The 27,698-nt window shown below is 43.6% G+C and overlaps 16 protein-coding genes across 16 annotated transcripts; 7 read left to right on the forward strand and 9 right to left on the reverse strand.

Moving 5' to 3' along the window:
* Positions 1–9: 9 nt before the first annotated feature.
* V1512DRAFT_274852 (S-adenosyl-L-methionine-dependent methyltransferase) lies at positions 10–1,802 on the forward strand. The gene is made up of 2 exons (XM_066917801.1): positions 10–1,073; positions 1,119–1,802. The coding sequence occupies exons 1-2, from the start codon at positions 29–31 to the stop codon at positions 1,721–1,723; spliced, it is 1,650 nt and encodes a 549-aa protein (XP_066772440.1). The 5' UTR covers positions 10–28; the 3' UTR covers positions 1,724–1,802.
* On the reverse strand, positions 1,729–5,457 carry V1512DRAFT_274853 (ras guanine nucleotide exchange factor domain-containing protein). Its single transcript, XM_066917802.1, has 3 exons — positions 5,016–5,457; positions 4,853–4,973; positions 1,729–4,807 (listed from the first exon to the last, which is right to left on the reverse strand). The coding sequence occupies exons 1-3, from the start codon at positions 5,029–5,031 to the stop codon at positions 1,810–1,812; spliced, it is 3,135 nt and encodes a 1,044-aa protein (XP_066772441.1). The 5' UTR covers positions 5,032–5,457; the 3' UTR covers positions 1,729–1,809.
* Positions 5,458–5,508: 51 nt separating this feature from the next.
* On the forward strand, positions 5,509–6,846 carry V1512DRAFT_259884 (Mo25-like protein). Its single transcript, XM_066915733.1, has 4 exons — positions 5,509–5,745; positions 5,792–6,514; positions 6,554–6,659; positions 6,704–6,846. Exons 1-4 carry the CDS (start codon positions 5,638–5,640, stop codon positions 6,784–6,786), a joined length of 1,020 nt encoding a protein of 339 aa, XP_066772442.1. The 5' UTR covers positions 5,509–5,637; the 3' UTR covers positions 6,787–6,846.
* A 1,634-nt stretch (positions 6,847–8,480) lies between these two features.
* Positions 8,481–10,885, forward strand: V1512DRAFT_116922 (uncharacterized protein). The gene has a single exon (XM_066912914.1). The coding sequence runs from the start codon at positions 8,638–8,640 to the stop codon at positions 10,789–10,791; it is 2,154 nt and encodes a 717-aa protein (XP_066772443.1). The 5' UTR covers positions 8,481–8,637; the 3' UTR covers positions 10,792–10,885.
* On the reverse strand, positions 10,743–11,746 carry V1512DRAFT_259889 (uncharacterized protein). Its single transcript, XM_066915734.1, has one exon. It carries the CDS (start codon positions 11,684–11,686, stop codon positions 10,841–10,843), a length of 846 nt encoding a protein of 281 aa, XP_066772444.1. The 5' UTR covers positions 11,687–11,746; the 3' UTR covers positions 10,743–10,840.
* Positions 11,747–11,778: 32 nt separating this feature from the next.
* V1512DRAFT_259891 (galactose-binding domain-like protein) lies at positions 11,779–13,018 on the forward strand. Its single transcript, XM_066915735.1, has 3 exons — positions 11,779–11,916; positions 11,969–12,107; positions 12,171–13,018. The coding sequence occupies exons 1-3, from the start codon at positions 11,856–11,858 to the stop codon at positions 12,982–12,984; spliced, it is 1,014 nt and encodes a 337-aa protein (XP_066772445.1). The 5' UTR covers positions 11,779–11,855; the 3' UTR covers positions 12,985–13,018.
* V1512DRAFT_222235 (peptidase C13 family-domain-containing protein) lies at positions 12,975–14,009 on the reverse strand. The gene is made up of 2 exons (XM_066913738.1): positions 13,892–14,009; positions 12,975–13,843 (listed from the first exon to the last, which is right to left on the reverse strand). Exons 1-2 carry the CDS (start codon positions 13,959–13,961, stop codon positions 13,008–13,010), a joined length of 906 nt encoding a protein of 301 aa, XP_066772446.1. The 5' UTR covers positions 13,962–14,009; the 3' UTR covers positions 12,975–13,007.
* Positions 14,010–14,053: 44 nt separating this feature from the next.
* Positions 14,054–15,036, forward strand: V1512DRAFT_259893 (uncharacterized protein). The gene has a single exon (XM_066915736.1). It carries the CDS (start codon positions 14,352–14,354, stop codon positions 14,877–14,879), a length of 528 nt encoding a protein of 175 aa, XP_066772447.1. The 5' UTR covers positions 14,054–14,351; the 3' UTR covers positions 14,880–15,036.
* Positions 14,934–17,122, reverse strand: V1512DRAFT_116967 (uncharacterized protein). The gene is made up of 2 exons (XM_066912915.1): positions 16,310–17,122; positions 14,934–16,259 (listed from the first exon to the last, which is right to left on the reverse strand). Exons 1-2 carry the CDS (start codon positions 16,673–16,675, stop codon positions 14,988–14,990), a joined length of 1,638 nt encoding a protein of 545 aa, XP_066772448.1. The 5' UTR covers positions 16,676–17,122; the 3' UTR covers positions 14,934–14,987.
* On the reverse strand, positions 16,726–17,196 carry V1512DRAFT_204806 (uncharacterized protein; the record flags this gene model as incomplete). The annotated part of the gene is made up of 1 exon (XM_066913337.1): positions 16,726–17,196. A coding segment is annotated over one exon (471 nt), but the record flags the coding sequence as incomplete, so codon positions are not given.
* A 255-nt stretch (positions 17,197–17,451) lies between these two features.
* On the reverse strand, positions 17,452–18,654 carry V1512DRAFT_259899 (uncharacterized protein). Its single transcript, XM_066915737.1, has 4 exons — positions 18,226–18,654; positions 18,088–18,175; positions 17,645–18,037; positions 17,452–17,599 (listed from the first exon to the last, which is right to left on the reverse strand). Exons 1-4 carry the CDS (start codon positions 18,480–18,482, stop codon positions 17,561–17,563), a joined length of 777 nt encoding a protein of 258 aa, XP_066772450.1. The 5' UTR covers positions 18,483–18,654; the 3' UTR covers positions 17,452–17,560.
* Positions 18,655–20,039, reverse strand: V1512DRAFT_290087 (S-adenosyl-L-methionine-dependent methyltransferase). Its single transcript, XM_066918203.1, has 2 exons — positions 19,656–20,039; positions 18,655–19,614 (listed from the first exon to the last, which is right to left on the reverse strand). The coding sequence occupies exons 1-2, from the start codon at positions 20,025–20,027 to the stop codon at positions 19,069–19,071; spliced, it is 918 nt and encodes a 305-aa protein (XP_066772451.1). The 5' UTR covers positions 20,028–20,039; the 3' UTR covers positions 18,655–19,068.
* Positions 20,040–20,151: 112 nt separating this feature from the next.
* V1512DRAFT_259901 (uncharacterized protein) lies at positions 20,152–22,056 on the forward strand. The gene is made up of 8 exons (XM_066915738.1): positions 20,152–20,237; positions 20,286–20,359; positions 20,410–20,458; positions 20,506–20,511; positions 20,563–20,804; positions 21,005–21,081; positions 21,129–21,225; positions 21,278–22,056. The coding sequence occupies exons 1-8, from the start codon at positions 20,189–20,191 to the stop codon at positions 21,620–21,622; spliced, it is 939 nt and encodes a 312-aa protein (XP_066772452.1). The 5' UTR covers positions 20,152–20,188; the 3' UTR covers positions 21,623–22,056.
* A 548-nt stretch (positions 22,057–22,604) lies between these two features.
* V1512DRAFT_246481 (P-loop containing nucleoside triphosphate hydrolase protein) lies at positions 22,605–23,591 on the reverse strand (the record flags this gene model as incomplete). The annotated part of the gene is made up of 9 exons (XM_066914433.1): positions 22,605–22,754; positions 22,803–22,937; positions 22,992–23,084; positions 23,130–23,148; positions 23,197–23,237; positions 23,286–23,324; positions 23,371–23,376; positions 23,429–23,507; positions 23,566–23,591. 9 exons carry the CDS (start codon positions 23,589–23,591, stop codon positions 22,605–22,607), a joined length of 588 nt encoding a protein of 195 aa, XP_066772453.1.
* A 1,012-nt stretch (positions 23,592–24,603) lies between these two features.
* On the forward strand, positions 24,604–26,117 carry V1512DRAFT_235688 (uncharacterized protein). The gene is made up of 2 exons (XM_066914097.1): positions 24,604–24,869; positions 24,921–26,117. Exons 1-2 carry the CDS (start codon positions 24,648–24,650, stop codon positions 25,887–25,889), a joined length of 1,191 nt encoding a protein of 396 aa, XP_066772454.1. The 5' UTR covers positions 24,604–24,647; the 3' UTR covers positions 25,890–26,117.
* On the reverse strand, positions 25,896–27,502 carry V1512DRAFT_235692 (uncharacterized protein). Its single transcript, XM_066914098.1, has 3 exons — positions 26,914–27,502; positions 26,523–26,858; positions 25,896–26,476 (listed from the first exon to the last, which is right to left on the reverse strand). Exons 1-3 carry the CDS (start codon positions 27,451–27,453, stop codon positions 26,066–26,068), a joined length of 1,287 nt encoding a protein of 428 aa, XP_066772455.1. The 5' UTR covers positions 27,454–27,502; the 3' UTR covers positions 25,896–26,065.
* Between the last annotated feature and the right edge of the window lie 196 nt (positions 27,503–27,698).

Raw genomic sequence — 27,698 nt, forward strand, 5'->3', positions numbered from 1 at the left:
CAACATTAACTTGTACTTCTTTTCGCAAATGGCAGAAGCACTTCATACTGAGCAGATTGAGTCTGACGTCGAGGAGTTCGAGGATTTAATTAAAGACAACGAGCTTGAGTCAGCATCAGACTTCACCGCAGATGACGAGACAAGACCAGTGTGCCTGTTCTGTGAGCTCACGTATCCTGATGCGGAAGCTGTGTGGGAACATTGTGCTTCTGACCATGACTTTGATTTTCATAAACTGCGAAGGGGACTGGGGTTAGATTTTTTTGGGAAACTAAAGCTGGTAAACTATGTGAGAACTCAAGTTAAGGCTGGTCGTACTCCAGAATTGAACAGACCAGAACTGTTTTTGGATGACGGTCAATATATGAAACCGGCCATGGCTGACGACGCATTGCTTTTTGGATTGCAAGACGATGACAGCGATGCTGAGGAAGAAGATGCAGACGTCGTGTATGAGAAAGAAATGCTTGTTGAAGCAGCTCGAGAAAGTGCAGAGAAAGTTAAATTTTTGAGCTCAAAACTTCAAGAATTGCAGTTACAGTTTGACGAATACAAAGACATTGTCAAGACTGTTCTCAGTCGGGACGTTGATTCTGAGTCCGAAAACAGTGAAGAAGACGGCCCGCAAAAAAACAAAAAAGTTGACAACGACAGCCACTACTTCGAGTCATATGCACACAACGACATTCACGAGATCATGCTCAAGGACACAATTCGAACAGATTCGTACCGAGACTTTATTTACGGCAACAAAAATGTGTTTAAGGATAAGATTGTGCTTGACGTCGGTTGCGGTACGGGCATTCTGTCAATGTTTGCTGCCAAAGCTGGAGCAAAAAATGTGTTTGCGGTCGATAACTCGGACATTATCGAAAAAGCAATCTCGAATGTGCACGAGAACGGTCTCGAACGGATTATTCAATGTTATCGGGGCAAAATTGAAGATATTCGTTTGCCGGTGCCAAAAGTTGACATTATTATTTCAGAGTGGATGGGATATGCTCTGCTGTATGAAGCCATGTTGGACTCTGTTTTGGTCGCCCGCGACAAATATCTTGCTCCCGATGGTTTAAGTATGTTCTCTGTTTGATTTCCATAAATTCTAGCTAACAAAGCAGTGGTTCCATCTGAGTGCCGGATTTTAGTCGCCGGCATCCGTGACGAAGAACTCATCAACGACAAAGTCAACTTCTGGAACGACATTTACGGTTTCAAAATGTCAGCCATGAAACCAAGAATTTACGACGACGTCATTATCGACATTTACAAGCCCGAGTCTGTCGTGGACCCTAATCCGTACACATTTTCTACACTGCCGCTTCACACCGTCACCATTCCTGAACTTGACTTCACGTCCCCCATCTCTGTCCCTGTCCCGACGACGACGGATTTTGACGGCGTGTTGGACGGTTTGCTGATTTATTTTGATACGTATTTCACTCGTTCCCGTGCAGAAGTCGTCCCGACGGACGCCAGAGCAGAGTCTTATAATCCAGGGGACGGCAGTCTAGGATTCACAACAGGGCCATGGGGCCCAAAGCCGACTCATTGGCGCAGCGGCGCTCTGCTGTTCAACAAACCCTTAAAGGTTCCCAAAGGCGCAACTTGCGTTAACGGCACAATCACGTACCAAAAGCGCAAAGCAAACTTGCGCGAGCTTGTGCTTGTTGTCACGTTGGAAGTGGGCGATTCGTCTTTCACTCAGACATATTTCATGCGGTGATGTAATTATATAAAGGAATCCATCTGATTTTATCGTACATCTATCCTAAGCGCCAAAATCAAATCATGATAAAACTACACTCCAAATTACTCTATCAGCCGAACACACTCTTCAATTTCTTCCTCGTCCAAGCTGGATACGAACAAACATCGCGAAAGCAACTCACGATCAACTTGCAAACTTTGTAAATACACCCTACTTGAATCCACCAGTCGCAACAACCTCTTGACAATTTTGGCGGAAATGCGATACCGGCTCAAATTTACCAGTCGTGATAGATGTGAATCAGCAGGCAAAAACACATCGTCATTATCTAAACTATCGCGGTCTTGTCGGTCCACAAAAGCGGGCTTTTGCGCATTAAACGTAAGATCTGACAAATAAACTCCGATAAACGGTATGCATCCTTTCGTCACGTCCACACTCTCCATCTCGTTTCTCAGATTACTGAAATTTTTCATCGGCGAAGCTAATTCCTCGAGCGATTGAAATAACTTCAACTCGGCAGTCGGCACGCTGTTCCACGTCCGCTTAAGACCCTGAATCCGAGCAGAAGCAAGAGCAAGAGTGACCTGCATTGTCGTTGAATAGTTGTGCAGCGCTCTTGTATGCGCTGCCAAATGAATGAACTTCACCACTGTGCGCACGCGCTCTCCCAGCTTCCGCGTTAGCACAATCTCGGATGTAACCCAGTCCGTCACCAAATTAAACCGAGCAACCAAGAATTCTGTCCCGCGTACGTCTTTGGTGCTCACAAACGCAAGCCAGTCTTGAACAGATGCAACCTTGGTCTGCCATCGAAGCTCAATCAGCTCTTTCCAGTCCACTTCGGATAAACCATCTCGTTCAATAAGCGTAAACTGAGCTGCAAGATCTGCGGAGCAGTATCTCAACACAAATGGAAGGTGAACACTGAGTGACATAGTGCTCGACTGGTCACTGGCTTTACTACCGGCGAATGACATCGAATTTGAAGTTTGCCCAGAAGAGACCTGCTCTTGACTTGAACTGGCAGGTAAACTGTCCACAAACCAGGCTCTCCGCCGCGCACTGCTATGGTCTGACAGTTGGCCGCTGGCAGTGTGTTCAGATGCCATAGACATTGATTTTACCGACGCAGGCTTGTCAGGCACATATGTTCCCTCCAACTTTCTCAACGCAACCGTGACTGCATTTTCACCAGCGCTGTCATCGTCTGGAATTTCCGCCAGTTTCAAAATCTCCTTCGTCATGTCCTGGCCAATCCCATTCACAGCTACTCCATCCCCATGTTGCTTGGCATCTCGCAATGCCTGCAACGGTGCAGAAACCGGACCTGCGATGCTGGACCGAGTCACTTGACCGCCAAAACCACCTGAACATGCACTTTCGGAAGACGATGTCCACTTAAACTTTGTTGGTGAGAAAGTTCTTAAGTTGCTTCGCCCTGCCAACCGTCTCAGGGCGGGTCGGTCATTGGGAGAAGCTTGCTCAGAAAAGTTCGATGAACTAGATGACGAGTCTGGGAAATACGCGCGCATTGCTGGGTCCATCATCCCTTCGTCGGCAGCCATATGCGATTGTTCATTATCCATTAACAAATCTGTACTAATCGAAACTTGTTCAGAGTAGTTGCTCGGTGTAAAGACGTCTTCGAAGAGGACAGTACCGTGCAAGCTTTCGTTATCTGTCGAATTGTTCCGGCTTGTCTGTATGGTACGCGAAGGTGAATCCTGTAGCATTGGCACAAACGGCGGCCGAAGACCAAATCCATGTCGTTCAATGCTTGAAAATTGCGACTCACTGGAATGACCAAGTGGAGGTGTGCGCACCCCACTTGACACTTGTGGTGAACTCAAAAGGTCAATTTTTGGAAGGAAAGCAGCAGCACGAAATTGATCTTGGTTGTGATTATCAACCATGCTTGCAGCCAGAATGTCGATGCGCAAACCAAGATACTCTAGCTCAGGGTCCTCAGCTTCAAGCATGTCTGGAAACACCTCATCCGGCTTTCGAAACATTTTATTTCTCCAAGATTTAAACGGCATTTTGCTGTGGTTTTCGTTAGACGGCCGAAGCTTTGAAGGCGTTGGTGAAGGTGGCATGATTGCGCCAACAACGGCCTGTTTATCTGTGAGAAACTGAGAGACAGCATTGCCACGAATAATCCCACCCCAAAATAGCCGATCTGTTGGGTCAGGCGTACCAGTCTCAATTACAGAACGATCCGAATGAGACAGTGAGGGTAGTGAGGTGAGTGATGCGGGATAGTCATCCTGTGGGAGAATCGGCGAACTTTGGTATATGAGATGAGGTTGTGAAGTCGGGATTCGACTGCCTACAAGGCCGCCTGGATGTAACTGTTTGTCAAAGTATAAGTCGGGGTCAAGCGCAATCGAATCCGGCATGTCCCAATACATTCCGCAGACTCTAATCCAGCACCGTTTCATTTCAGCCAGGATTTTGCGGTCTGCAGTAGAAGTGCGTACCTTTCCGCAAATGCAGAACGAATTGATTGAGTCTGTAAAATAAGTTCTGAGGGAGACTGCCGGTACAAAGTCGTCTGCAAAGTAGTTCAGGAGCCAATGCCGGAGTGTTACAAAAATTCGAAGTCGGACTGCTCTGCCTGTATCATCCGTTCTGCTAAGTGCCCATTTGTAGCGTGCCATCAACAAACGAAGAAGATCATTTGGAGTCATGAATTGCCGGTAAGAAAGGAAAAAGTCTGAGAGCATATCATAGTCTATTGTTTGAGGAGACGTAATGAAAATGACAAGACGAGCTGGGGTGATGCCATAAATTTCACCAGATGCTGTATATTGTATTAAAACAGCAGCAGCGGCAGAATCAATGTCTTCGAGGGTGCTGACGCGATGAGATTCAAACTTTAGTCTCGGTGGAGGTGAAGCTGCAAGTTGTGGGGTTGGGACTGGCCAATTGTAGGCTGACGATGGAGATTCCAAAGGCAAACCCAAGTTGAGCTGTTTAAGTGGGCTGTTACTGCTTGTCAAAATTGATTTTGGCTTTCTGAGATTCTGTGTGAGTGAAGGAGACTGTGAAGATTTGGCTTGACTTGAGCCGGGATCATTGTTGAGCGAAACCGATCTATTGGCAGTCAGTACTGAACGTCAAAAATACTGGACAACATACCTATAATGTATTTCACCCCCAGAACCAACAGTTTGAACGTTTAAAGCTGCTGACCGATGCATTGATAGTGAGCCATTATATATGTCTTTCTGACCACCTTTTCCTCGAAATAAAACGTGTTCTGGTCATTAATAAGTTGATTGCCCATTGCCCAACAACTAACCTGATTCAACATCCATTTTGGCGCGTAAATAATCTATAATTGGCGATATGTATTCAGTAAAGCATTACGTGTATCGACAAAGGGATGGAGATGGCTGGCAGTGTCAATACACAAATCCATTTCAAAGAGAATAATGACAGATATCTAGTCTATAAACAAAATAATCCAAAGTGCGCTGAAGTATTGATAGATAAAAACAGGAAAATTAAATGTTATGTGTTTATTTGTCTAAATGCACTGTTTAGATCTTCAAGCAGTCAAGTTCGGTACCAAGCCCTTGTGTTTGTCTATTCCACAACACTTAATATCAAAGAAATCACTGATCACACTCGATATTTCAAACTATGGTTTTCACATCAAATAAATTAGGCGTAAATTATCTTAAAATAGACGTAAAAGGTAAAGCGTAATTTAACAGTCAGGGTTATTAGTACAACCCTGGGGTATGCCGTTGTCGGCAGAGGCTCAGTCGTTTTGAGCCCTGCGAACTTCAAAATAAGCCATCTGAGGTAAACAAACCCTTGCCTAGATCGCAACCGCGTTCATATTCAAGTTCGTGTGGTTTTTTATGCTGCGTTGCAAGGTTTAGTTTGAGTTTTTCCAAATTAATTCGACAGGCGCAATGGCGTTCCTGTTTTCGCGTTCAAATCGACAGAAGTCGCCTCAAGACCTGGTTCGGTCTTTGAAAGAGCTGTTACAGCGACTCGAACACGTGCATGATGCGAAGAAGGTAAGTGATTAGATTGTTTTCAATTGAATAGTAATCTAACAAGCAGGTCTCTGAAGACTTGACAAGGACTATCGGGCAAATCAAAATAATTTTGATTGGAGACGGTATTGTGGATCCATCACAAGATAGTGTAGCATTATTGGCACAAGAAGCCTACACTGCTGATTTACTGTACTTTGTAATTTATAATCTTGCAAAACTTGATTTTGAGCAGCAAAAGGACTGTACCACGATATTCACTACATTACTGCAACGGAAGATTGGACAGCGATCACCTACAGTGGAGTATCTGAGTACTCGAGATCGCATTTTGATGTTGTTGATTAAAGGATATGAGCATCCGGATGTTGCATTAAACTGTGGGCAAATCTTGCGGGAATGTGTTAAGCATGAACAACTAGCAAAGATTGTACTATCGAGTCCCTTATTCTGGAATTTCTTTGATTATATTCAGTTACCTGCATTTGAAACTGCTAGTGACGCGTTTTCGACATTTCGAGACTTGCTAACAAGACACAAAACATTGGCACTCGAGTTACTGGTCAGTAACACTGACAAGTTTTTCCTAAAATTCAGCGGTCTACTTTTATCCTCAAACTATGTCACCAAACGACAGTCGGTCAAATTATTAGGAGAGATACTTCTGAATAGGACAAACTACGTCATTATGACTGCGTACATTGACTCGCCGGAATACCTAAAGCTGATTATGAATTTGCTTCGAGACAAGAGCAAAAACATTCAATTTGAATCTTTTCATGTCTTCAAGGTTAGTAATTCATTTGTACCTTACATCGCTAATCAACAGGTTTTTGTGGCAAACCCAAACAAATCACAGCCGGTCCTGGACATTCTTTTAAAAAACCAGGACAAACTACTTTTATTTTTACCAGAATTTCACAGTGACAGAAAAAGTATGTTTGAACGATTCTGTGCACTAAACGGTATTGACATATAGACGATGAGCAGTTCAACGACGAAAAGCAATTCCTGATCAGGCAGATTGCGGATCTGAAACCAATCGAGCAGCCGCGGACATGATTTAGCATGAAATAAATTATATTTGCTAGCATTAATTGTAGAACAAAATAGAATCTGGTAACTAGCAAACGTTGTTGCGCTGTATCAATTGGCGAAGGCAAGACAATCTAAGATTAAACCACAACATCATACAAAGTTCATGAGGGTAGTTTGTTCAACATCTCATGGGCTCTAGCTTAGTTTTGCGTAAGCTTGGCAACAAATGTTGGTTAGTCATACTCTTATGTGCTAAGCGTGGACTTGCCCTCCTGAAAAAGTGTCAAGACGTCTTGTTTCCTCTCCAAACTAGTAGACAAGGCTTGATCAGAGTCCGTTGCTCAGCGCCCACAGGAGAATTCAACGTCTGATCTACGTCTCTATCAATTGCTTGACTATAATCACAAGTTGCATTGTCTCCATCCTGATACTGGTTTAAGCGACATCGCGCCATTCGCAATAGTAACTTCGACGTTCTGTACTTGACCAAAAAATGAAGTGCTGTTAATAATGTAGTAAACGAAGTTGCTGCTGGCTATGCAAAATACAGCTGGAACCTGAACAAAAATTTCAGTGAGCTTTTTAACCGCGGCCAACTCCGTGCCCAACACTAAATTAAACACATTTTTATAATTTCAGAAGTAAATGTTGGCTTGGTACTATTTTTTCCTAGAGACAGAAGTGTTAGTCCATTGTTCGGTCACCGTAAAGAGTTCGAAGCACCTGGAAAAAAAAATTCCGTTTTTTTACGGTTCAGTGCTTTAAAATATTTAATGAGTGTTGCTAAATAGAAGCTTTTTGCGTGCTTCCCATGAGAGACAGGCACAGCGAAGGTTTCAAGATTATACGTATGCGTACAACATAACGTACATGGCGTCGTTACTGTGGTCAAGGGATTGGTGTTAAAATCTGCCGACACTACCTGGAGTTTGGTAGTAATGCAATAAAATTTTAGATATACAATGTGAATGACTAAGAAAAGAATAATTACACTAAGCCCAGTAATGGTTTTAGCTGATTAAACTAGGAACTAAAGACAAGGTTTCCACAGTTTCGTTTCATAGTTTAAAGTTTGCCAATTATGCGTACGCAACCTACGTTCTTTTGGAGAGATAGAAAGTCATAGGGTGGCCAGATAAAACTTTTCAAGACGAGCCCTTTTAGCTTTTTGTGATGATATCTGCAGATTCGAGCTTATAATAATAATTCCGATAAACAGGTTTTAATGTGGCTTGGGCGTACGTTTATTCCAAGTAGAGCTAGTAGACCCCGTATGGAGCTGAGATTTATAGTTTGACCGAATAGATTGAAGACCATAGCGGACAGCCTTTTTTGAGTCTGCGGTCAGATAACTAACAAAAGATTAGACGACAAAGTGTGGGTTGAAGTATCTTGCTTTAGCGCAAGTTGGACTTGATTGAGACTTATGTTAACATACATAAGATACGAACCCTCTATTCAGCTATTTCAATTCAAATGTATAGTAAAGTAGAGTGCTTAACTACACCGTAAAGGGGAGATAGATACCATCACCAGAAACGTTCTTTTGGCACACTTTGTTTTGGGTACGAAAAGAACAAGTCTTTTCATAATTGTAACTATGCAAGTTATGCAAGTTAGGTACCAATTTTAGTTTTAGTTAAGCTTCATTACAATGCGTACACTTGCCTTGCTTTGCGACAAACCTTAACTAAAATAACCCGGCCAAACTACTCAATAGTGGCATACGCTAGTCTAACTGCAAAATAAGTAAGAGTGTTATATTTTACGTGTGGGCATTGCTCACACTAGACTGCAGAATTAAATGTAACATTACTTCGTCACGTGACTTCCATTCAACTGCATCACGCTGTTTATAGCAATTTGTAAACAAGAATGATTGCAGACACAAAGCTAAACCGCTACACGCCATCTTCATTTAGCGCAGGTCTTGCATGGTCGAGTGATGGTCGGCTTGCTATTGCATGTACGCGTATCACAGGTGGTGGTATAACGCAATCGGGGGTTGAGATTTTCCGACCTGACTGGTTACAGTCATGGGACAAGAAAGGAATGCAGGGAGGAAGTGTGGCGACGTGGATTGAAACTGTGCAACGAATACGCCGGTGGAAAGATGGGGTCGACGGAGTTTTGGGAACGGAATCGACTGCTGATGGGGCTTCGGACGTCGCGGTGACAGAACTTGCCTGGTCGGATGTGAAGAACCAGAAAAATGGCGAGTGTTGCTTGGGAGTATTGACGAGCTCGCTTGATGTATTCTTATTTGAGTCTGTTGAAGTGGATGGCAAACCGATGAGAATGAAAGCTAGTTTAAGTGAAATTATAGGAGAACTCGAAAACTGTCGAGCGAGCGAAGACGATGATGATTATGGGACTGCTGTGACGAGCAAAGAGACACTGCTACGGCTGCGCCTTCATTCAATTGCATGGTCCCCCAATTGCGGACAATCAGAAGAAAGGTTCTCATTCTCAATTTTCGCGACAGGAAACGAGAATGGCGAGGTTTATTTGTGGAGAATTTGCGAGAGTGTGCTGTTACTCGACCAAGTCAAGGTCTGTGATGGCTGGATCACCCATGTCAAGTTTTCGCCGGTTATAAGCACGGTCGGCGAAAAAATTTTGTATCTGACTGTGGCTGCATCTAATAATGTTCTGCATTTAATCTCGATCTTCGTCAATGGCATCACAATCAAGACTGGACCAGTTAGTATAGTGTGTCCGACTGCGAGAAGTGCGTATGATGCCATAGCGTGGCACCCGAGCAATGAAATCATGCTATGTGCTGCAGCGAGATTAGACGCGTTGGTTTTAGTCAGCATCAGTGCCGCCGATGGCGCGTGGGTGACATCTACGCACTCTATATCGTTGTTTACACCGGCGATGGGGATTGTTTTTAGTTCAAACACAGATTCAGGCCAGGTGATTGCGGTATCTGCGCTTGGCTCTGTCGTCGGAGCGAGCTACGGAGAGAAAGTGGATTTTGATTTGTCTACCAAACTGACAAGGATATTTGATGCACGTGCAAAGTCGTATCTAGCTTCTAGAAATGAGAATATTCGTCCCGCAGAAGTACGAGTGCTGGGATTGACAACAGATCCGTACAGAAACTTAGCAATAATGTACAGCGTGGTCACGGCGCGGCAATTGCGGTACCCTATTTTGTCTGAAATGTCGTCTCGGATCTCAAGTATAGAACTTTCTTCTGAGGACTTTTGGGATACAGTGCAGGGTGGCATGTCAACCAGATCAGTGCTGGTTGGTGCGAAGTTTGCAGCACGGAAGAGCGACCAGACAGAGGATGAATGGTTAGAGATGTCTATTGAAGCCTTGAGCAGGCGAGCTCAGAATGACCAAAGTGGCTATTGGCGGCGGATACTGACCGCTTTGGAAGAATGGTCTTGCGTACTGTCTCCAAGCAGTGAGCACAAGTCGAGAGTACTGGAAAACTGGCGGACAATCAAAGCAGATATTGCGGTTCAGATTTTGACGAAATTTCTTGAAGTATGTACGAGCGAGGTTGACAGTCGGGGAGGAATTGTCGTGTATGAGTATGCTCGATACCTGACCACCATTGTTTTAGAATCTGGCCGGACTGAAACAAACAGTCTTGTGGCAAGGGTACTTTCGCGGCTACATAATTTTGGCTACGAGATGGCAGATGAGATGGCGACTGTGCTATCAATGGAGCGTGAGCTGATGCAGGATGTCGGGATTGTCGGAATGGTATCCTACGATGAGAAGCAGGTAAGCGCGAGCTCAGGTGGTGAGAAGCACGAGAAGTGCGTTGCCTGCGGTAGTGATCTCGAGCTCAGGTTCTTGCCAGATGGTTTTGAGTCTGTTTGTAGCAACGGACACAAGTGGGCGTGTTGCGAGCTAACGATGCTGCCTCTCATGAGTCTTCACCAGCGACGGTGCAGTATTTGCAAGCGGATATTTGTGTCTACAGACTCGGAAGAAGGGTTTATAGGAGTTATTTTGGCCATGTATTATATGTGTGTGTATTGCGGCGGTACGTTATATGTAATGTAGCAGAAACAGAAAGCGGCAGTACGTTAGATGTAATGGAAACAGAAAGCGATCAGTTTGAATTTGGCAGTCGAGTCTTGTTTGACGCGACTGGGCAGTCATTAGTTCGCCACTGAGTCTTCATTGATACAAACGCTGTTGCAATTGCGACAACCGGGTCAATCAGGGTCTTGTCAACCAGGAGTTCGTACGTCAGGTGATTTCGTCTGAGTGGTTTTGCGACCGCGATCGACTGGCGGACTTCGTTGTTTTTGCCGCCGTAGTTGAGCACCCGCTCAAGTTTGCGGGTTGCTCTTGCCCAGTGGTATGGTGCGCCGTCTGCACAGTAGAAGACGTTATACACGTCGAACGCGGTTCGCTTGAATCTGATTTTGCGCCGACCAATGTCATTTGCAAACTCTAGAACGTGACCTCGGGCCTGTGGACCAAATACAGAGAGAACGCGGAAACGAATTGTGCAGAGCAGATAACGATCAGGATAAGAGTACAAAAGCCAGACGCCAGGTTTAACGCGTTCAAAGGTATAGAGCAAGTTGTCAGTAGCAGACAGAACATTAACGACGTGTTTACGCTGCCACCAGTTTGGACTTGCTTTCCGTGATAGCGAAAAGAAGTCTCTTCGTCGTCGGCGGGGAGGTTCAGTCGCGTCTGTCGGGAATGACGACATTGGAGGCCGTTCGAGATTATTTGGCATTTTTATCATTTCGACTGACCTGACGAAATAAAACGCAATCGCATTTGAAAGATTAATGTCTTTCCGCTGCGGATTGCGCATTCGCGATGCCCGCATCTTATTAAAGAACTTTGAAGCAGTTGAGACCACCCCGAGAATAGTTGATGCCATCGCTAGATTGCCTTCAAAGCTAGCCAGAGTGATAGCAGTCCCGACGGCAATCATTACGGGCGATAAGACGCAAACACAGTCTGAAGATATCTCTTCGCACTTGGCCGAACGAACGGACTCAGCCGGGGACAAAATTTGAGCCGCACGTCCATGCTCGGCAGAGTATATAGACAAGAGACAATTCTTTGCGATCACACTGGAACAAGTTGAAAGAAACAAAATAATGTCTGTTAATGTTGTTGATCTTTCTGAATTTGACACGTCAATTCGGTCACGATTTACAGGTTAGAAAGTGAAGTGGTATTTGACGGGCTACAAAGACTGACTACTGAATAGACGTGATTGGATCGAAATTAGGCGGAAGAGTCGAGTCATGTTCGGACGAGTTCTTTGCAGAGGCGGCCAATTTGTTGGCGCCAAAAATGCCAATTAGAGATAAGACGCGTTACACTTATCAAGGCGCGTGGTATGACGGGTGAGTCGCGTTTTGATGGTGGTTGTGTATAACGTGCCAAATCAGGCTAATTGAGTCATTCAGATGGGAAACGCGTCGACACAATCCAGAAGAAACTGATTGGGTGATTATTAAAGTTGGCGTTGCGTCTGCTCGGATCATTGGCTGTGAGATTGATACTGCTTTCTTTGATGGAAATCAGGCCCCGGCTATCTCTGTCGAAGGCGTGTTTGCTGAGACAGTGCCTGGACCTGATGCTGAATGGGAGACTGTGATTTCAAAAACTGACTGTCTACCTACTCAGCGCCAATTCTTTGTGAGAAAAGATGGGCTGTCTGAGGAGTACTATAACTATGTTCGGTTGAGTATGTATCCCGATGGAGGAATTGCACGGTTTAGATTATATGGTACTCCGGTACCCGTGTTCCCTACCTCATTGTCGACCGTAATTGATCTGGCGCATGTTTCAAACGGCGGAGTCGCTATTTCGTGCTCGGATGAGCGATTTGGAACAGTTGATAATTTACTTCTGCCTGGTCGTGGAATCGACATGTCTGACGGCTGGGAGACCACCAGATCAAGACATGCAGGGTATGAAGACTGGGTTGTAGTGAAACTAGGTGCCCGAGGAAAAGTTTCAAAAGTCGTTATTGACACTGCGTTCTTCCGGGGAAACTTTCCTGACAAGATTAGACTGGAAGCAATTGATGCCGCAAATGATGTATCTGCTTTAGAAGCAGATGCAAAGTGGACCGTCGTCGTGCCTAACCACAAGGCCAGTCCTGACCTTGAGCACGAGTTTGAAGTCAATCTCGACTATCCAGTTTCGCATGTTAAGTTGTTTTCTATTCCTGACGGAGGAATCAAGAGATTACGGGTGTATGCTACTCGTGTGTAAAATATAATACATTTAATTCATTATTACTCATCATCATCGTCTTCATCGTCTTCATCATTGTCAATTTCAACTGCTTGGACGTTTCCAAAAAAGTCTGTAATCAGCACATCACTCAAATTTTGATTGTACAAGTCAGTTCTGACTCCAGCATGTGAATGGATTTTGACGTAATCGTATGAATCCACCAAATCCTGCATCGTGAGCGATGATTTTCGTTCCACCTGCTCTAAAAACTCAAGATTGTAATACGTGAACCGGTCAATGACAGCAACGCCGACATCTGAATCCGCATGGTGCGAATACGATGACTCTTCAAATTCAGAACTTCCAATCGCCAACACATTAGGCGAATAGAATTTAGAGTACATTGTGTTTGCCTGACACGTGTCAATCATGAATAGAATTTCGCTATACCGTTTCATTGCGTGCATCTGTGCGAACGCGTCCGCAATGTCAAACGCAGAAACTTCTTCCGCGTCCTGGAACTTGAGGAACTCGTTGCCGCCGTGACCGGTCAGGTATATGAACACGTTCGAGTGTTCGTCTGTGAGCAGCCGTTTTGACCGCGGCGTGGTCGTGTCAACTTTGTCTGTCAAAACACGTAGAAACGTGTCGACTGTGACCTCGTAGCCGCGATAGTCGACCTCGATGTTGTTTGAGTATAGATCAAGTGCCCGGTCTGCGTTGTTGTAGACAGTGCCTGGGAACGCGTTGCGAGGGTTACATGCCGCGTCATCAGCTAACATAAGAATAATCTGAGAGTCGGGTATTCCTAGACGCTTGACCGTTCTGTACATACTTAACGCATTTGCCTGATGTCTATAGTTAAACCAAAACCGCGAAGTTGACACGATTACAGCTGTTCATTAGTGCTTTTCAATGATGGTATTCAAAATAGCAAACATACCCCAGTTATTTGTATGTGTATTTGAACTCACAGCCACAACGAGCGTAAGTAATATGCTGAGTATCCTCATTTACACGACTTAGAGGCGTTGTGTAATCAAAACGCTACGCCTACAAATAGCTCTGAGCCGCACCATCACGACTTTTTGATCCTCACGCAACAATGAGCAAAGAGCACCCTCCGCGATACACGCCAACAGCAGATGATGCGTTACCGGAATATACGGCTCAAAGCAGTAGGAGTAATAGAGCGCCAAACTATACTTTACCTCCTGCTTCGCATGAATCATCAATCACGAATGCGTCCGAATCAGATCACGATCAGGCACTTGTGTTCTGTGGTCGATACCCTCTTCATCCCCCACTTGCACTGACAGACAATCAGCTTAAACATTTTGGATCTCGCAAATTTAATCTTGTGGCTCCTGAATTGCGGCGCTCTTTGTTTGGCAAGTCGAGTCATGAAGTCACGACTCGAAATGATTCTGTCTATTTACGCACTCATAAAACCCAGGATTCCACTTTTGTCTCATCGCTCCCACTTTACAGTCCGTTACAGCACGTTCGACAAATTTTACTATGAAGTGACGATTGCCACACTAAATTCAGAAGCCTGTGTCGCGATTGGATACGTTGCAAAACCGTACCCCGTCTCGTTCCGACTGCCTGGCTGGAACCGCGCGTCCCTTGCAATCCATTCTGATGACGGACGGAGGTACGTTGCTGACCCGTTTGCTGGGCGTGACTGTCTTGCGCCTATTGCTGCTGGGCACACGGTCGGAATCGGGCTTGACTTTGACGCTGGCACCGTCACTGTGTCGCGCGATGGACAGTACGCCACCGGATGGAGCATGTATGAGCATATAGAAACACGTGACATGGATGGGTTTTATAAAGGACAGCTGGACGTTTACGCTGCGGTCGGGGTCTACGGTACGGCGTCTGTCATTGTCAATTTTACGCCTCCATTCAAATATAGTGTACAGTAACTTCCAAAAATCGATTGAAAAAATGACATTCCCAATATTATGCCCAACCTAACCTAGTATTCAATAACTAACAATAGTATGCCCCAAAGTAGTAATCTTGAGTATGCATTAGATCGCATGTCTAAAACTTGGTTTACTTGAGACTTTATATGCAAACCGTGTAGTATAAAACTGCATTGCTTGTGCCTTAATAGCCGGAACAGCGCCAAAAACTGTTCCTGCCACAGGAAACAAAATGTAATCAAGACAGTATATCCATCCACGCCTAGCTGAGACACCGACATGCTCGAGCGAGTTCTTGATCAGTCCTGGTGGTGCGTTGCGGATGGTGACGAGCCGAAGGGCCAGTGCGGTCGAATGTAATCGTTCGTACAACACCATCTGGATCACAACCCCAAAAAAAGCTGCCGTCCGAAGATGGTTGGTATAAACCAGGACGTAGTCGAGCACCGAATTTGGTTTCACTGCTATGAAAAGAGGAAGTAGCGAGCACGCAAGCACGTCAATCAAATAGTGCACAGGCAAAAAATGCGCCTCGTATAGTCTATGCATCAAAACTACCACCCTCCACCACGGCACTGTCTCATTATCATTCTCTATCCCGTATTTCTCGTCTAATCCTTTAATCGTATAGTCAGTGACGAGCGCAAACAATGCCCGGACCGCATAGCCAGCATCGACAATACCCCACATGTGACGGCAGGCTTGCTGAAACCGTGCATGTTGCGATAGAATCCACCGTTCACGTCTGGGCATGTGTGGCAAAACGTCACTATGCTCGACATTACAATGCGATGCTGGGCTATACACGCTGACCGAAATTAAATTGCCTCGCGTAGCAAAAAAACACTTGAGATACATGTGTAAATCTTCTCCGATCGCTTCTGATCCTGGATCCCAGAACCCGACATATCTGGCTAATGTCATTGTGATTGAATATACCGATGTCGGTGTTTTTACGGTAGACGTTGGAAATAAACCTGCGATTCCGGCCGTGGACCAGAGTACGTCTGCGCACCTGACCAGAGGTGACACTGCAGCAGCGTTACGGTCAAATACGATGGGAGCAACAAACATAGTGTGGTTATCTGTACCATGGGTGGAACAATATGACGATATCTGGTCGAAGTATGACGGTAGTAAATGTGTATCTGCGTCCATTGCTGTAAAGATGACATTTGACTGCATTAACGAGTCGTATCTGTCTGACGCTACTCGACTGACCCATCGTAAATTTGAAGATTTGCCTCTAGCTTCTCCAGGTAGATTTTGAGGGTGAATTGTGTATGTAATATATCTGAACAATGAACCGAATTCACGTACCAAATCACTTCCTTTCTCTTCTGCTTCTTGTTCTGTTTGTTCCATTGCTAAATAAACCTGTTCATTTGTTAGCATTAGTCTACTATACACGTCATTATGTTATTCACTTCATAGTATTGAGCTGCATATTCGTGGCATGCCAGCATACTTAAATTCTCTCTCAGCGTATCTCTTGTCTCATTATAGTTCGGCACAAATATCGCTTGTATCGGTCTTTTCTCTTGTTGATGATCGTTTGCTGTATATTTTATTCTGTTACAGACCAAAACTGTTGAATAGCATGCTCTTATTGTGTATGCAACTACAAACACATGGCATGTAACAGTAATCACCACAAACATCCATGAATCAGGCATATTGATCACTAGTCCTACCATAATTACAGTCGAGATACCTGGTAATGCTGTGCTTAGATATCCTCCTATTAACCGACATTTTGTCATTGTCGACGCCTGGACAGACAATATTCTCATTTCTCTCTTCTACTAGTTTAATAAAAAATATCGTCCGCGGCATCAACCTTTTATTTATATAATTTCATTATGTAAACACTTGCCCATGCAAATACGCCTATTCCTATACATGTCCATAAAATACTTCTCTGAGTATCTGTCCTTCTCTCTCTTTCAGCCTGTTTCTTCTTCTCCTCTTCAATTCCTTCCCTAACCTTCTCAAGTCTAAGCTTTTGCTCTTCAATTTTCTCTGTCGCGTCTTTCAACCTCTTCTCAAGATCATCGACAACAACTAATTCATTTCGAAATACTTCAATCTTTTTTAATTTAACCGCATATTCTTCACCGCCTCGATCTTTTACCCGGTCAAGATCTTCTGTATATCTTCCAACTTGTGCCTTAATCGTCTCTAATCCTTTCACATGCTCTTCGATCTGTTTCAATTTGTCTTCTAGTTCAGTATGAACACTCTCTAACTCATGTTCTTCTTCCGCTTCATTCGGTACTGCATCCGCAAACCAGTCCCAGATCTTCTTGCTAAGTATTCTACCAAGTTTAGTATATGTAATTGCTACTACTACTTGTAAACTACTTACTTGGCCTCCTCACTAATATCCACTGCCTTCACTTGTATTATTGATTTTGGCTCATTTGGTACTTCGGCTACCTGCATCATCCATTCCTTTGCCCCGTCGCTTTCGCCGCTTACTATATTGATCAGCGTTTAACTTATGCTCTTCAACAATCACTATAGTCAACACCAAACCCTTGTTTTTACATTCCACTACGTTGCAGGATTTAACTTTAAACTTTTCATTAAGCCGAACTAATAAAACCTTGTAATGCACAGTACTTTAATATACACGATCGCAATAAAGCAATCAATTAATATTTCCTAAAATGAGCCTATTGCTTGCGGAACTCGCTCAATACAGGATAAATAGACTATTCAGTTAGTAAACCTCTTCATCTCTCATACTGCAAACTTACCTCAAACGCTGCATAAATTTCCTCTCGTACTTTAGCACCTGTGAGTACAATCTTACCACTCACAAATATCAACAACACAATCTTGGGTTTCAACATCCGATAGATTAAACCAGGAAACAATTCCGGCTCGTACGACGAATAATTTCCGTGCGCAAAAGCCAGACCCTCAAGTCTGATTGGAAATCTAACATCGCACGAACCAACAATGTTCTGAATCTTGAACTCCATAAACTTGGCATTGAACCCTAACTTCTGAATAATTCTAGCATATTTTCTAGACGCAAGCTTTGAGTCATCCTCTGACTTTGCACCAGTCACAACCATCTTTCCAGAAGCAAAGATCAACGCCGTAGTCTTGGGCTCTCGGATACGCATGATAACCGCAGCAAATCGCTGTCACATTAATACGCCTGCTTTAAAACAATATCAGTAGTAAAATATACCTTTGGATTGTACTCTGCGTTACGTGCATGTAACGCAATCGTTTTCAAATCCAACCGGCATTCCAGATTCACCGTCGCAACAATGTTTCTGTCAGTCAGCACCAACCATACCATACGCCGTTCGCATCTTCAACTTACTGAAGCGTTGGTACTATACCCGAAGCGCTACCTGTCGTCACAGCCGCGTTCACACCACTCTGGGTCTGGCCCTGGGCCTGATTTCCAAGAAACGTGGGAGCGATATCGGTCTGTGGCTTGATATCAACTTGAGCAGCTTCAGCGTATTGATCAGACGGCGCAGCAATATCAGACGCGACCATCGGATACGACAACGAAGACGGGGCAACAAACGCCTTGGCTTGAGCCGCGGTCCTTGGAACAGTCAACGATTCCATCTTGTTTGATAATATGAACTAGACAATGAACAAACGACACAGAGTTGAACAAATTAATGCCACCCTTTAGTCAGCAAGTATGAAACAAATAATGAGTGTAAACTTCGTTGTATTGATAAGTAATGTTAAAGCAGAAGTTTACAGTGGTTCGAAGCTTATGTAATCTTCTACCTTGGTGCGATCCATCGGCATCCCGGGCGGAGCGCGAGCTATATATATGCCTGTGTGGGGGTTAGGGTAAACTACTATTTAGAGTTGCACAGCCACAAGCGCCAAACTACAATAGGCAAAGTGTGACAGAGACATCACTATTACGCACTTGTTCTGTCACGGTCTGTTTTGCGGGCCTTCCAATTTGCTTTTTCTGTGCGTGTTTTCGGTACCAAACAAGTCCTAAAAAAATCCGAGAATATTTCGAGTATAATTGGATTTAGAAAAAATCGTTTGGATTTGCTGGCCGTACGTCCTTGTGGCTAATCACTTCCGAGGCGCAGTGGCACAGTTCCCCTTGTCTTTGAACCCTAACGAGACTCTGAGCATTAACCCCAATTCTACAAAGTCACAATGGCACTCAATTTCTAACCCATCACCAAATCAAGAACCTTTGCTTCTGAGGTTTAGGCAAATCATCTCCTGCTCTGTGCGCAGTAATTGACCACGTCGTGCCTAGATGTGACCGACTCTCGGAATCAATTACCAGTCCGCTGTCACGTACAATCTGACCAATATTTAGGTTCCACCTGCAACCGTATCTCAATGAATGTCTAACCGCATGTTTGTCTAGTACTCGGTTGATAAAATCCCATGTTCCGCTTCCATGTTCGAGCAAAATGATTTGTCCGCCTGGTTTAAGCAGGTCTTGTAAATGCATCAACGCCGCAACCGGATCTTTATATGAACACAGACCAAAAGTCTCATAAATCACGTCATATTTCTTGTCCGTAGACAGATTTTCAGTCATGTCTGCAATGAACTCGACGTTCTGATACTTTGGATATCGCTCTGTAAACTTTTCCTTTGTAAGTTCTATCATTGACTCTGACGCATCCACAAATGTCATTGATTTGATTTGTGGAATGTCCAAATAGTTCACATTCCGTCCCGTACCGCAAGAAACTTCCAGTACGTCGCCCTGATTGTTAGTTAGTTCTTATCATGTCAAAATACACAAACCTTTGCTTTCCCGGCAACAGATCTCCGCCATAATGGCAGCAGCATAAACAATTCGTCTCGGTTAATAATACTGTCATAGTTCTTTGCCAATTTTTCGTATATAGGCTTTGTATCTTGCGGAACTGGCTTCTGATATGGTCCATCCGTAGCCAAGCCCCAATTAAAATAGTAATACGAACCAGCCAAAATTGCACTATAAGAAACCAAAAAAACTCCTAGAAATTTTCGTTTTCGCGCTTTTAACTCCTCCGGACTTAGTTTGTCATTATCAACCAGCGGAGAAGTCTGCCTTGTCCGTTGAAGTCGCGGTGGAGGCGAAACAAATCGAGACGCGTTTGTTTTTATTTTTGGCTTTGGTAATTGAGTCTTCATGTCATGAAGTTGTGTGTCTTTGTGTTTTTTTCTAAGCCGCGACTTTTCAAGCGCAGCGCCGCTCGCCGTAAAGTGTCACCCCAGTTTACTTGGATTCTAGACCCCTTTCATCCTCCATTTTTCTTTTTATAAAAACTCATCTTTTTGATATCATTTCGAAAATGTCGTATTCTGACGTTAGAATTTATATGCGTCCCATCGCTCGTGATGGTTAGTTAGGTTTTTTTTTTTGGCTTTAGATATACTAACAACCGATAGCGGAGAGAGCTGATGTTGAAGATCTTTTCAAGGGATACGGAAAGTTGGTTGAGGTTAAGCTGATGTCTGGATTTGTAAGCTCTCTGTACTGATTTTCTGTAACTGTATTGATCTTTTTTACTAGGGATTTGTTGAATTTGAGAATGCTAGAGATGCGCAGGATGTGGTTGCCGGTATGCTTGGTATTGTTATGATATAACTGAAAACTAACACCGCACAGAATTCAGTACGATTTAATGTTCACACTCATAATAATTATTTATCTAACATCGAGCAGATGGTAAGAATTTTATGGGCGAGCGATTGCAGATTGAGTTCGCCAAAGTTCAACGCCGCCGTGATGATTACCGCCGCGATGAATATCGTCGTGACGGAGGTCGTGACAGTAGGGACGGTGGTAGAGACGATTATCGTCGTCGTGATGGCGGACGCGATCGTAACGACCGCATCGACCGTCGTCCCCGTCGGTCTGGATTCCGTATCAAAGTGTCTGGATTACCCTCAGACTGCAGCTGGCAGGTTAGTCAATTTTCCCCGTCTCCTCTACCCCTCGTTGGACGCTTTGTTATCATACTGGTTGAATTTTGTGGTTTTGGACGTGTATTCGTTTAATCTTTTTGGTCTTGGTTGTGGCATTGCCACGTATTCCCCTTGTCTGAGTCGTTGCATATCTAAACAGTCTGGTACGGTTGTGAGAAAATGTTATTAATCTGATTTAGGATCTCAAAGACTTTGGCCGTCGCGCAAATGTCGATATTGTGTATGCTGATGTGTCTCGTGACCGTGATGGAACTGGGTATGTGTTTTGATTAGTTAGTACAGGGGATAATTCTAACGATTTAGTGTGATTGAGGTCGAACGCGAAGACGATCTTGGAATTGCTATGGACAAGCTTGTGAATGAGGACGTTAAAGGCACACCAGTTACGTTGAAGGAGGAGGTACGTTGATTATGTGTCCAATTTTTGTCCAAGTTTAGCCTAACAATGTTAGATTGTGGACATGCCCCGTGAGCGTTCCCGCTCCCCGTACCGCCGCTCGCCACCTCGTAGATCTTATGGCCGATATGGTGGTGGCGATGACGACGGTTACCGTCGCCGTGACCGGTCCCGCTCTCCTCGTCGTGACCGCGACCGCCGTGACAGAGGCGGCTACGACCGTCGGGACAGACACGACCGCCGTGACCGTAATGATCGTGAGGACGATGTGCCGCCACCACCTCCTGTTGACACTTCGGCTGCTGGTGACTGGGATCGTACCGAGGACGGGCCCAAGCCTGCATCTGCAGACGATTTCGACAGTGCCGGGGTTGACCAGAACGCCAACGACACATGGTAGACTAGAGTCTTTGTTGATTGTACTTTTCTCTTCGTTTTGTTGATTTGTTTTGTTTGTTTTCTAAGTTTGTTTTTCAAGTTCTCGTTGTTCTTAGTCGTGATTTAATGTGGTATCCGCCTCCGATTTAGTAGGACCATCAGGACATCCAGTCGTATCTAAAAGGAAGCCATTGGGGTTGTTCCCGTTTAAAAGGACCCACATGGATATTTTTTGTGTCATTTGAAAATGATTGAATATACAAATCTCGTCTAGAAACTAAACCGGAGTCGACAGTCTTGGATTATAGTCGTGCTCAGTCACTTCGTGTTAACCTGTTTTTTTTTATCTTTGTTTGTTATTATTTTTTGAACCTGTGTTTCTGTACGTTACGGAATTGTATATAGTTTCATAACTGATTACAAATGTGTGAATGTATTAACTATGGCAAATCTTCACATATTCCGCTTTGCACAAAACAAATTTCCAACAAATTTCCAACAAATGGGGACCGCACAACATACCGTGATTCAATAAATGAAGACACCAAACACCGAGATTTTTCTGTAAGGACCGTATGTACATATATAAACCAAAGGAAAACGCATAAAAAAATGAGTGTGACCGAACCTGGAAACTTCCGAGGTAATGCAAGACGAATAACAAACAAAAGAAGGACAAAACACAAACCGACGCAACTCCAGATGAGAGAGAGTGACAAAAGTGGAGCAGCCGTATGAATCGCAAAAAGGAATGGATGTTGTATGATGACGGTGGAAACGGAAATAGAATAGGCTGTTGAATAATGTCCAGTTGCGACATAAAGAGAAGAAAGTAAGAAACCGCGAATTAAAATATGGCGTATGCATGTAGAACAAAAAAAACTATTAAGTTAGCCTCATATCGCAGTCGCCAACTATCGAAAACACTAACCACTTTTTGATTCCCGAAAACTGAAGCAAAGGGAACAAGGTCTATGATTACTTAAAATTTAAATGCAGGGATATCATAAGATGATGCAACAAGTTGACTGTTTTTGGCCGACCAGCAAGCTTGCTCTTGTCGCCGCCTCAAACACATTATCGACATTTTCTCCAGTCAAAGCCGAGCATTCCAGATACTTTCTGGCACCGATTTGTCGTGCAACCAATTCAGCCTGTAGATTTTAGCGTGTAACAGCTTCATCGTGCAAAAACCAACTTACTTCTGTAGTCGATACAAACCTGCGGCTGTTTAATCTCATGACCTCGGTCGCACGGGGATCGTGTCGTAAATCCTTCTTTAATCCGACGAGAATGATTGGAATACCAGGACAAAGCTCGTTGATTTCGATGATCCACTATTAAAATGTAAGTGTTATTGTTACAAAACCCTAGCCGGCACAATACGGTACCTTTGCGGCGACATTTTCAAGTGAGTCGGGAGCATCAACAGCAAACCCAACTAGAATAACATGTGCTTTAGAATAAGACAGTGGTCGTAGTCGCTATTTCATCAATACTTGTGTCTGGCAGTTTTTGTGAAGACCAACCTCATATTCTTCTTGTCCTCTGTATGAAGTTAAAATGATGTTTCATAGCAACAGCAAAGTAACATACGCTGTATCCCAGAGAGCAAGTTGTACCGATTTGCCATCAACCTGAAGCACTGTTAATCCAGTACTTTATACTTCCATCTAATATCGTACTCTGCAATCTGTAACATAAGTCTCAAAGACAGTAGGAAGCTTGAAATTTTAGTCTTCAAATATAGTAGTTTAACATTGCACTTACATGTTCCTAATGACAAATCAATATGAAGTACTTAATACACGCAAATATCCACACTCACCTTTGGAAATTCTCCCAAAGTAAATACACTCAACAACGAGGTCTTCCCGCACGCTCCGTCCCCGACAATCACCAATTTTCTATTTATTTATTAGAACTCTTACAATGAACAATAGCCGCAAACTAAGTAAAACTTACCGGCGGACGACATCGCGATTCGACATTTTTGTGAATCGGTTTTTGTCAGAGAAATCGGATCGTACAAGAAGTGAGTACAGAGCTAAGTTCCGTCGCGGAGAAACATAAGCTAGCAAAGGGTTTTGTACCAATAACAAGGGTATGGTACTAACCGTCCACAACACTTCATACACGCAAGATCTACGCAGGTTGAAATCATTACCATCATAGAATAGCCGCGAACCACTAGTTATTCAATGTACTCGCGATATAGATGGTCTACTTTGACCCTAGCAAGTAAAAATATATTTGCTGAGCACATCAACAAATTCTCCTGAAGTACCAACAGAAATTGCTTTGTACTATACGGATCACTACTCAAGCTGAATGCTTGCGTTGCATCGCGAATTCGAATTGACTAAAAACAGCCATTATTCTGCGACTATTACAAACTCAATGTTACTAATTCGACCGCTTCAGAGTCTCGAATGAGATTGCAAAGCTAAACTACAGGTAACTCTGTTTGTTTGTTATGGTGTCGTTGGTATGATTATAGGTTGGTTCTTGTCGCCAATCGTTAACGGCTACACTTTTAGTCATTTCAAAGTGATCACAGGTATGAAATAACTGAAATCAGTTGTATCGCATTCACAACGAATTGCTGCTTTTGTCTTACTTGCTGCTACTGCTGCCGCTGCTATTGTTGGTGATATTACTGCTGTTATCTTTGTCCTTGTTCCATTGTGTCGTTGGCGAAAACGATTTGCTATGAGCTTTTGTACACACTGCCAAGGCCGTCAATGAAGGGTGTATTTCGTCAAATAGCGACTGGTCTTCAATTTGTGTCCTATGTTTGTTTTCTTTAGTCTTTTAAATTGCCACAATGAAAGAGATAGCGTAAAGCTATTGTAAATAAAATTAAACAAAATTAAAATACACATGAATATTATAATAATAGAATAACCTTGTGCATGATCTCAAATTGGGGTTTTGTTTAAGCCAATTTTATTTACCCTAACCGGATTGCCTGCTGTAGCAGTGAGTATTTACTTTTGACAAGTCTAGTAGTAATAAACAGCAACGTGACAAACGACAGCAATAGAATGTCACTGGTTGATGAATTACTGGCGGATTTTTCACCGTCACCGTCGCCGTCTAATACCTCACAAATAGAGTCACATTCACCTTCACAAGACCATGAGGATGTAGCTTTTAGTAGTGATACAGTTGCGGAAACCGATTTGAAAGTTGAGCTGGAACAAAGTGAATTTACGGAGATAGAAAGCACTGGAAAATTATTAGTGCAGTTGAAACCACTGCTAAAAGTATGTAATAACCGGGTCTATAAGTACATCTTTACTGATAATAATTGGCAGAAAATTGATCTATATTCGCGGCATCCAGATTCTTTTAACGGAAATGTTGAAGACAATCCTGAATACAGATTGTTAGTCGAGGTCAACAACTTGACTGCCGATATCACCAACGAAATAGCTGCCCTACATAAATACATAGCTGAAAAGTATAATCCTCGGTTTCCCGAGCTAGAATCTCTTGTTCTTAACCCTGTTGATTATGCAAAGACGGTGAAAGTCATTGGAAACGAACTACTTTCAATCAAGGATAAACAGTCAGAACTTTCAGAATTTCTTCAAGCAGCAATAATAATGGTTTTGACGGTTTCGGCTGTCACGTCGAATAGTCTGGTATTGTCCGATCATGAGCTGGAGCTGGTGTACAAAGGTTGCGATGTTTTATTGTATCTTGAATCGGCCAAGCGAGAAATAACACAGTATGTGGCCACCAAATTGTCGGTTTTTGCACCCAACACTGCAGCTTTGGTAAGTTCGCAAACAGCTGCTCAGTTGTTTGGTGCCGCAGGAGGACTCACCGGCCTCTTACGGCTACCGTCTTGCAATATACCTTCACTAGGTGTCAAGCGTAATCAGACCAATATTGGATTGGGCCACACAGGTATTAGACAGCAGGGGTTTCTTTATTTCTCACCTGTCGTCCAATCTACGCCAATGGATTTGCGCAAACAAGCTCTTCGCATTCTTGCCGGAAAAGTGTCATTGGCGACCAGAGTTGATCTTGCGCACACAAGCATGGACGGGTCTGAAGGACAAAAGCTAAAGCATGAGGTTGACGAAAAGTTAAGAAAATTAGGCATTCCTCCATCTAATAAAGGTCCAAAAGCACTCCCTGCTCCGGACGATAAGCTATCAAAAAAGCGTGGTGGTAAACGGATACGGAAGTACAAGCAACAGTTTGCTATGACAGATCTTCGCAAAGCACAAAACCGAATGCGATTTGGAGATCAAGACGGTGACTACATATCATAGTTGTAATAGAGTGTAACCTACCCCTTAGTTTTCTATAAAGTCGTGCTACTGACCTTTTAAAAACCTCAAACGAGTAAGTCTCAACATACTCTCTATGCTAATCGAGTACTTAACTATCTTTGGCTATCTGTTTTTTACATATCATATAAATATGACTACAATAGTTGAATGTTATATCAAGTCTCGTGTACAATATGCGACGAATCTGTTGAAGTGAGAGGTTCACCGTCATTGTTAAAGTTTGCCCACTTCAATTCTTTGCAGTCTTGTTCTTTTTGATATGCTGCAGAACAAGTCCAAAAATAACGACTACCAGAGTCATTTGGCTTTGAAGCGCTTCGCAGATTCATTGGAACTCCACATTTGCAAATAGGAGTTTTTGAAGGCGCAAAGCAAGTACGGTACATACGATATGTGATGTTGAAACGTGAACTGCCAGAAATTGGATGCACGTCTATAACACGTGATGGGACGACTGAGTGTTTGAAGTCTTCCTGGCAAGGCGCGTGCATAATTAGAAGGCTGTTATGTGGTAGATGAATTGAGTAAGTCGGGACTGTTTCTGAAGAACGATGCCGTAAGCGAAACTGCAACACAATCAGTTTATCTCCCTACACAATAGTCTCATCGTACTTCTCTGGTCACACCGAGGGACAAACTCGCAATGACTGGCATTGGACCAAGATATGTAAGAGTGTCAGAATGATAGCCAACAGACTCATTCGGACCGTCATAACGATTGCAGAATGCCACTTCCGCAGTCCATCTACCTTTATGCTGAAATCTCTGGTGCCCACGCCAAACTAACTCTTCATTTACCAACTTCTCAACTAGATGCTGTATTCGTATCATGATTTCTGTGAACGGAATTGTCTCTCTTACTGAATCCCCGTAGTATCTATACTCCTTCCTGAATGCATCAACTTTGGAAGGGTTCGCATAAAAGCAAGTCGTATGGGGAGACGAAACCTTTCAAGTTGTCAGTATATGCGTGAACAATATGACATGCTTTGTCACATCATACCTCACGATTAAACAAACGAAACCTATTGGGCTTCCATGAAACAGAGTCAGATAACAATTGCGAGAGCAGATCATTAGCTAATTCAGCAGGCAGCACAAATGGATGAAATGTACATGGCATTAAGGCTTCTATAGCCGTAGACGAATAAAGATGAATCACTTTGGACATCCCTGCACTGTTTTTTTGCCTGCCGCGCGAATGAAGTGCAGTCCAGTATGCGTCATCTTTACCATCGCCTTCAGTAGCTGACCTTTTACGAGCGCTTGAGCAATATTCTGTGACTGAAGTCTGAAGTGAATTCTGGTGTGCTGGTTTAAAAGTCACCAAACCGTCGATAATGTCACAAACAGCTTTAGTAGATCCTTGAGATGCCAGTAGAAGTTCAAGCAGACTGTCGAGAGAGTAGTCAGGGTACAAAGAAGTCAGCAGCGCAAGTTTAGTATCTGTATCAGTGTCATCGGTTTGGGTACAAGGCTCCCATATATCTGACATCCGACGCTTTGGTTGCGTTCCATCTTTCCCCGTAAGAAATCGTTTCATAAATGTGTTGACCCGTTTTGTCGTCACAAATCAGGGTTATTTAATTCGTTTGTTGACTTTACGCGTAGTCACGTGATTGTCATTTAGATTATAGTATTGCTTAGGGTAAGGGTATATTGTAGACCGCCGCACATCAATTTTAGGGCATTTTTCACCGGCAGCCGCACAAATTTAGGCGACGACAGCTTCCTTCCTTGACCTGCACGCAACTAATTGTTTCTCACTCATTTTTGTGTTTTGTGCTG

This window comes from Lipomyces arxii (assembly GCF_038497795.1).
Source record: "Lipomyces arxii strain Phaff 12-163 unplaced genomic scaffold V1512scaffold_4, whole genome shotgun sequence".
Taxonomy (NCBI): domain Eukaryota; kingdom Fungi; phylum Ascomycota; class Lipomycetes; order Lipomycetales; family Lipomycetaceae; genus Lipomyces; species Lipomyces arxii.

Bases quoted from the DNA above. Each gene is read 5' to 3' on its own strand.
- V1512DRAFT_235688 (XM_066914097.1), top strand. From the start codon at position 24,648: ATGTCACTGGTTGATGAATTACTGGCGGATTTTTCACCGTCACCGTCG. The intron at 24,870-24,920 runs GTATGTAATAAC...AATAATTGGCAG, and splicing joins AGTTGAAACCACTGCTAAAA to AAAATTGATCTATATTCGCG.
- V1512DRAFT_259899 (XM_066915737.1), bottom strand. From the start codon at position 18,482: ATGGAATCGTTGACTGTTCCAAGGACCGCGGCTCAAGCCAAGGCGTTT. The intron at 18,176-18,225 runs GTAAGTTGAAGA...GCTGACTGACAG, and splicing joins GGTATAGTACCAACGCTTCA to AAACATTGTTGCGACGGTGA. The intron at 17,600-17,644 runs GTAAGTTTGCAG...CTAACTGAATAG, and splicing joins AAATTTATGCAGCGTTTGAG to TCTATTTATCCTGTATTGAG.
- V1512DRAFT_274852 (XM_066917801.1), top strand. From the start codon at position 29: ATGGCAGAAGCACTTCATACTGAGCAGATTGAGTCTGACGTCGAGGAG. The intron at 1,074-1,118 runs GTATGTTCTCTG...CTAACAAAGCAG, and splicing joins TCTTGCTCCCGATGGTTTAA to TGGTTCCATCTGAGTGCCGG.
- V1512DRAFT_274853 (XM_066917802.1), bottom strand. The intron at 4,808-4,852 runs GTATGTTGTCCA...GACTGCCAATAG, and splicing joins GGGGGTGAAATACATTATAG to ATCGGTTTCGCTCAACAATG.
- V1512DRAFT_116967 (XM_066912915.1), bottom strand. From the start codon at position 16,675: ATGAGAATATTGTCTGTCCAGGCGTCGACAATGACAAAATGTCGGTTA. The intron at 16,260-16,309 runs GTGAATAACATA...ACAAATGAACAG, and splicing joins ATGCAGCTCAATACTATGAA to GTTTATTTAGCAATGGAACA.
- V1512DRAFT_259893 (XM_066915736.1), top strand. From the start codon at position 14,352: ATGAAGTCACGACTCGAAATGATTCTGTCTATTTACGCACTCATAAAA.
- V1512DRAFT_259901 (XM_066915738.1), top strand. From the start codon at position 20,189: ATGTCGTATTCTGACGTTAGAATTTATATGCGTCCCATCGCTCGTGAT. The intron at 20,360-20,409 runs GTAAGCTCTCTG...CTTTTTTACTAG, and splicing joins TTAAGCTGATGTCTGGATTT to GGATTTGTTGAATTTGAGAA. The intron at 20,805-21,004 runs GTTAGTCAATTT...AATCTGATTTAG, and splicing joins CCTCAGACTGCAGCTGGCAG to GATCTCAAAGACTTTGGCCG.
- V1512DRAFT_290087 (XM_066918203.1), bottom strand. From the start codon at position 20,027: ATGAAGACTCAATTACCAAAGCCAAAAATAAAAACAAACGCGTCTCGA. The intron at 19,615-19,655 runs GTTTGTGTATTT...ACTAACAATCAG, and splicing joins CTGTTGCCGGGAAAGCAAAG to GGCGACGTACTGGAAGTTTC.
- V1512DRAFT_259889 (XM_066915734.1), bottom strand. From the start codon at position 11,686: ATGATTGCCGTCGGGACTGCTATCACTCTGGCTAGCTTTGAAGGCAAT.
- V1512DRAFT_259891 (XM_066915735.1), top strand. From the start codon at position 11,856: ATGTCTGTTAATGTTGTTGATCTTTCTGAATTTGACACGTCAATTCGG. The intron at 11,917-11,968 runs GTTAGAAAGTGA...ACTACTGAATAG, and splicing joins AATTCGGTCACGATTTACAG to ACGTGATTGGATCGAAATTA. The intron at 12,108-12,170 runs GTGAGTCGCGTT...TGAGTCATTCAG, and splicing joins CAAGGCGCGTGGTATGACGG to ATGGGAAACGCGTCGACACA.
- V1512DRAFT_222235 (XM_066913738.1), bottom strand. From the start codon at position 13,961: ATGAGGATACTCAGCATATTACTTACGCTCGTTGTGGCTGTGAGTTCA. The intron at 13,844-13,891 runs GTATGTTTGCTA...ACTAATGAACAG, and splicing joins TACACATACAAATAACTGGG to CTGTAATCGTGTCAACTTCG.
- V1512DRAFT_235692 (XM_066914098.1), bottom strand. From the start codon at position 27,453: ATGAAACGATTTCTTACGGGGAAAGATGGAACGCAACCAAAGCGTCGG. The intron at 26,859-26,913 runs GTATGATGTGAC...ACAACTTGAAAG, and splicing joins TTCGTTTGTTTAATCGTGAG to GTTTCGTCTCCCCATACGAC. The intron at 26,477-26,522 runs GTACGATGAGAC...ATTGTGTTGCAG, and splicing joins CCCTCGGTGTGACCAGAGAA to TTTCGCTTACGGCATCGTTC.
- V1512DRAFT_116922 (XM_066912914.1), top strand. From the start codon at position 8,638: ATGATTGCAGACACAAAGCTAAACCGCTACACGCCATCTTCATTTAGC.
- V1512DRAFT_259884 (XM_066915733.1), top strand. From the start codon at position 5,638: ATGGCGTTCCTGTTTTCGCGTTCAAATCGACAGAAGTCGCCTCAAGAC. The intron at 5,746-5,791 runs GTAAGTGATTAG...TCTAACAAGCAG, and splicing joins ACGTGCATGATGCGAAGAAG to GTCTCTGAAGACTTGACAAG. The intron at 6,660-6,703 runs GTATGTTTGAAC...ATTGACATATAG, and splicing joins ATTTCACAGTGACAGAAAAA to ACGATGAGCAGTTCAACGAC.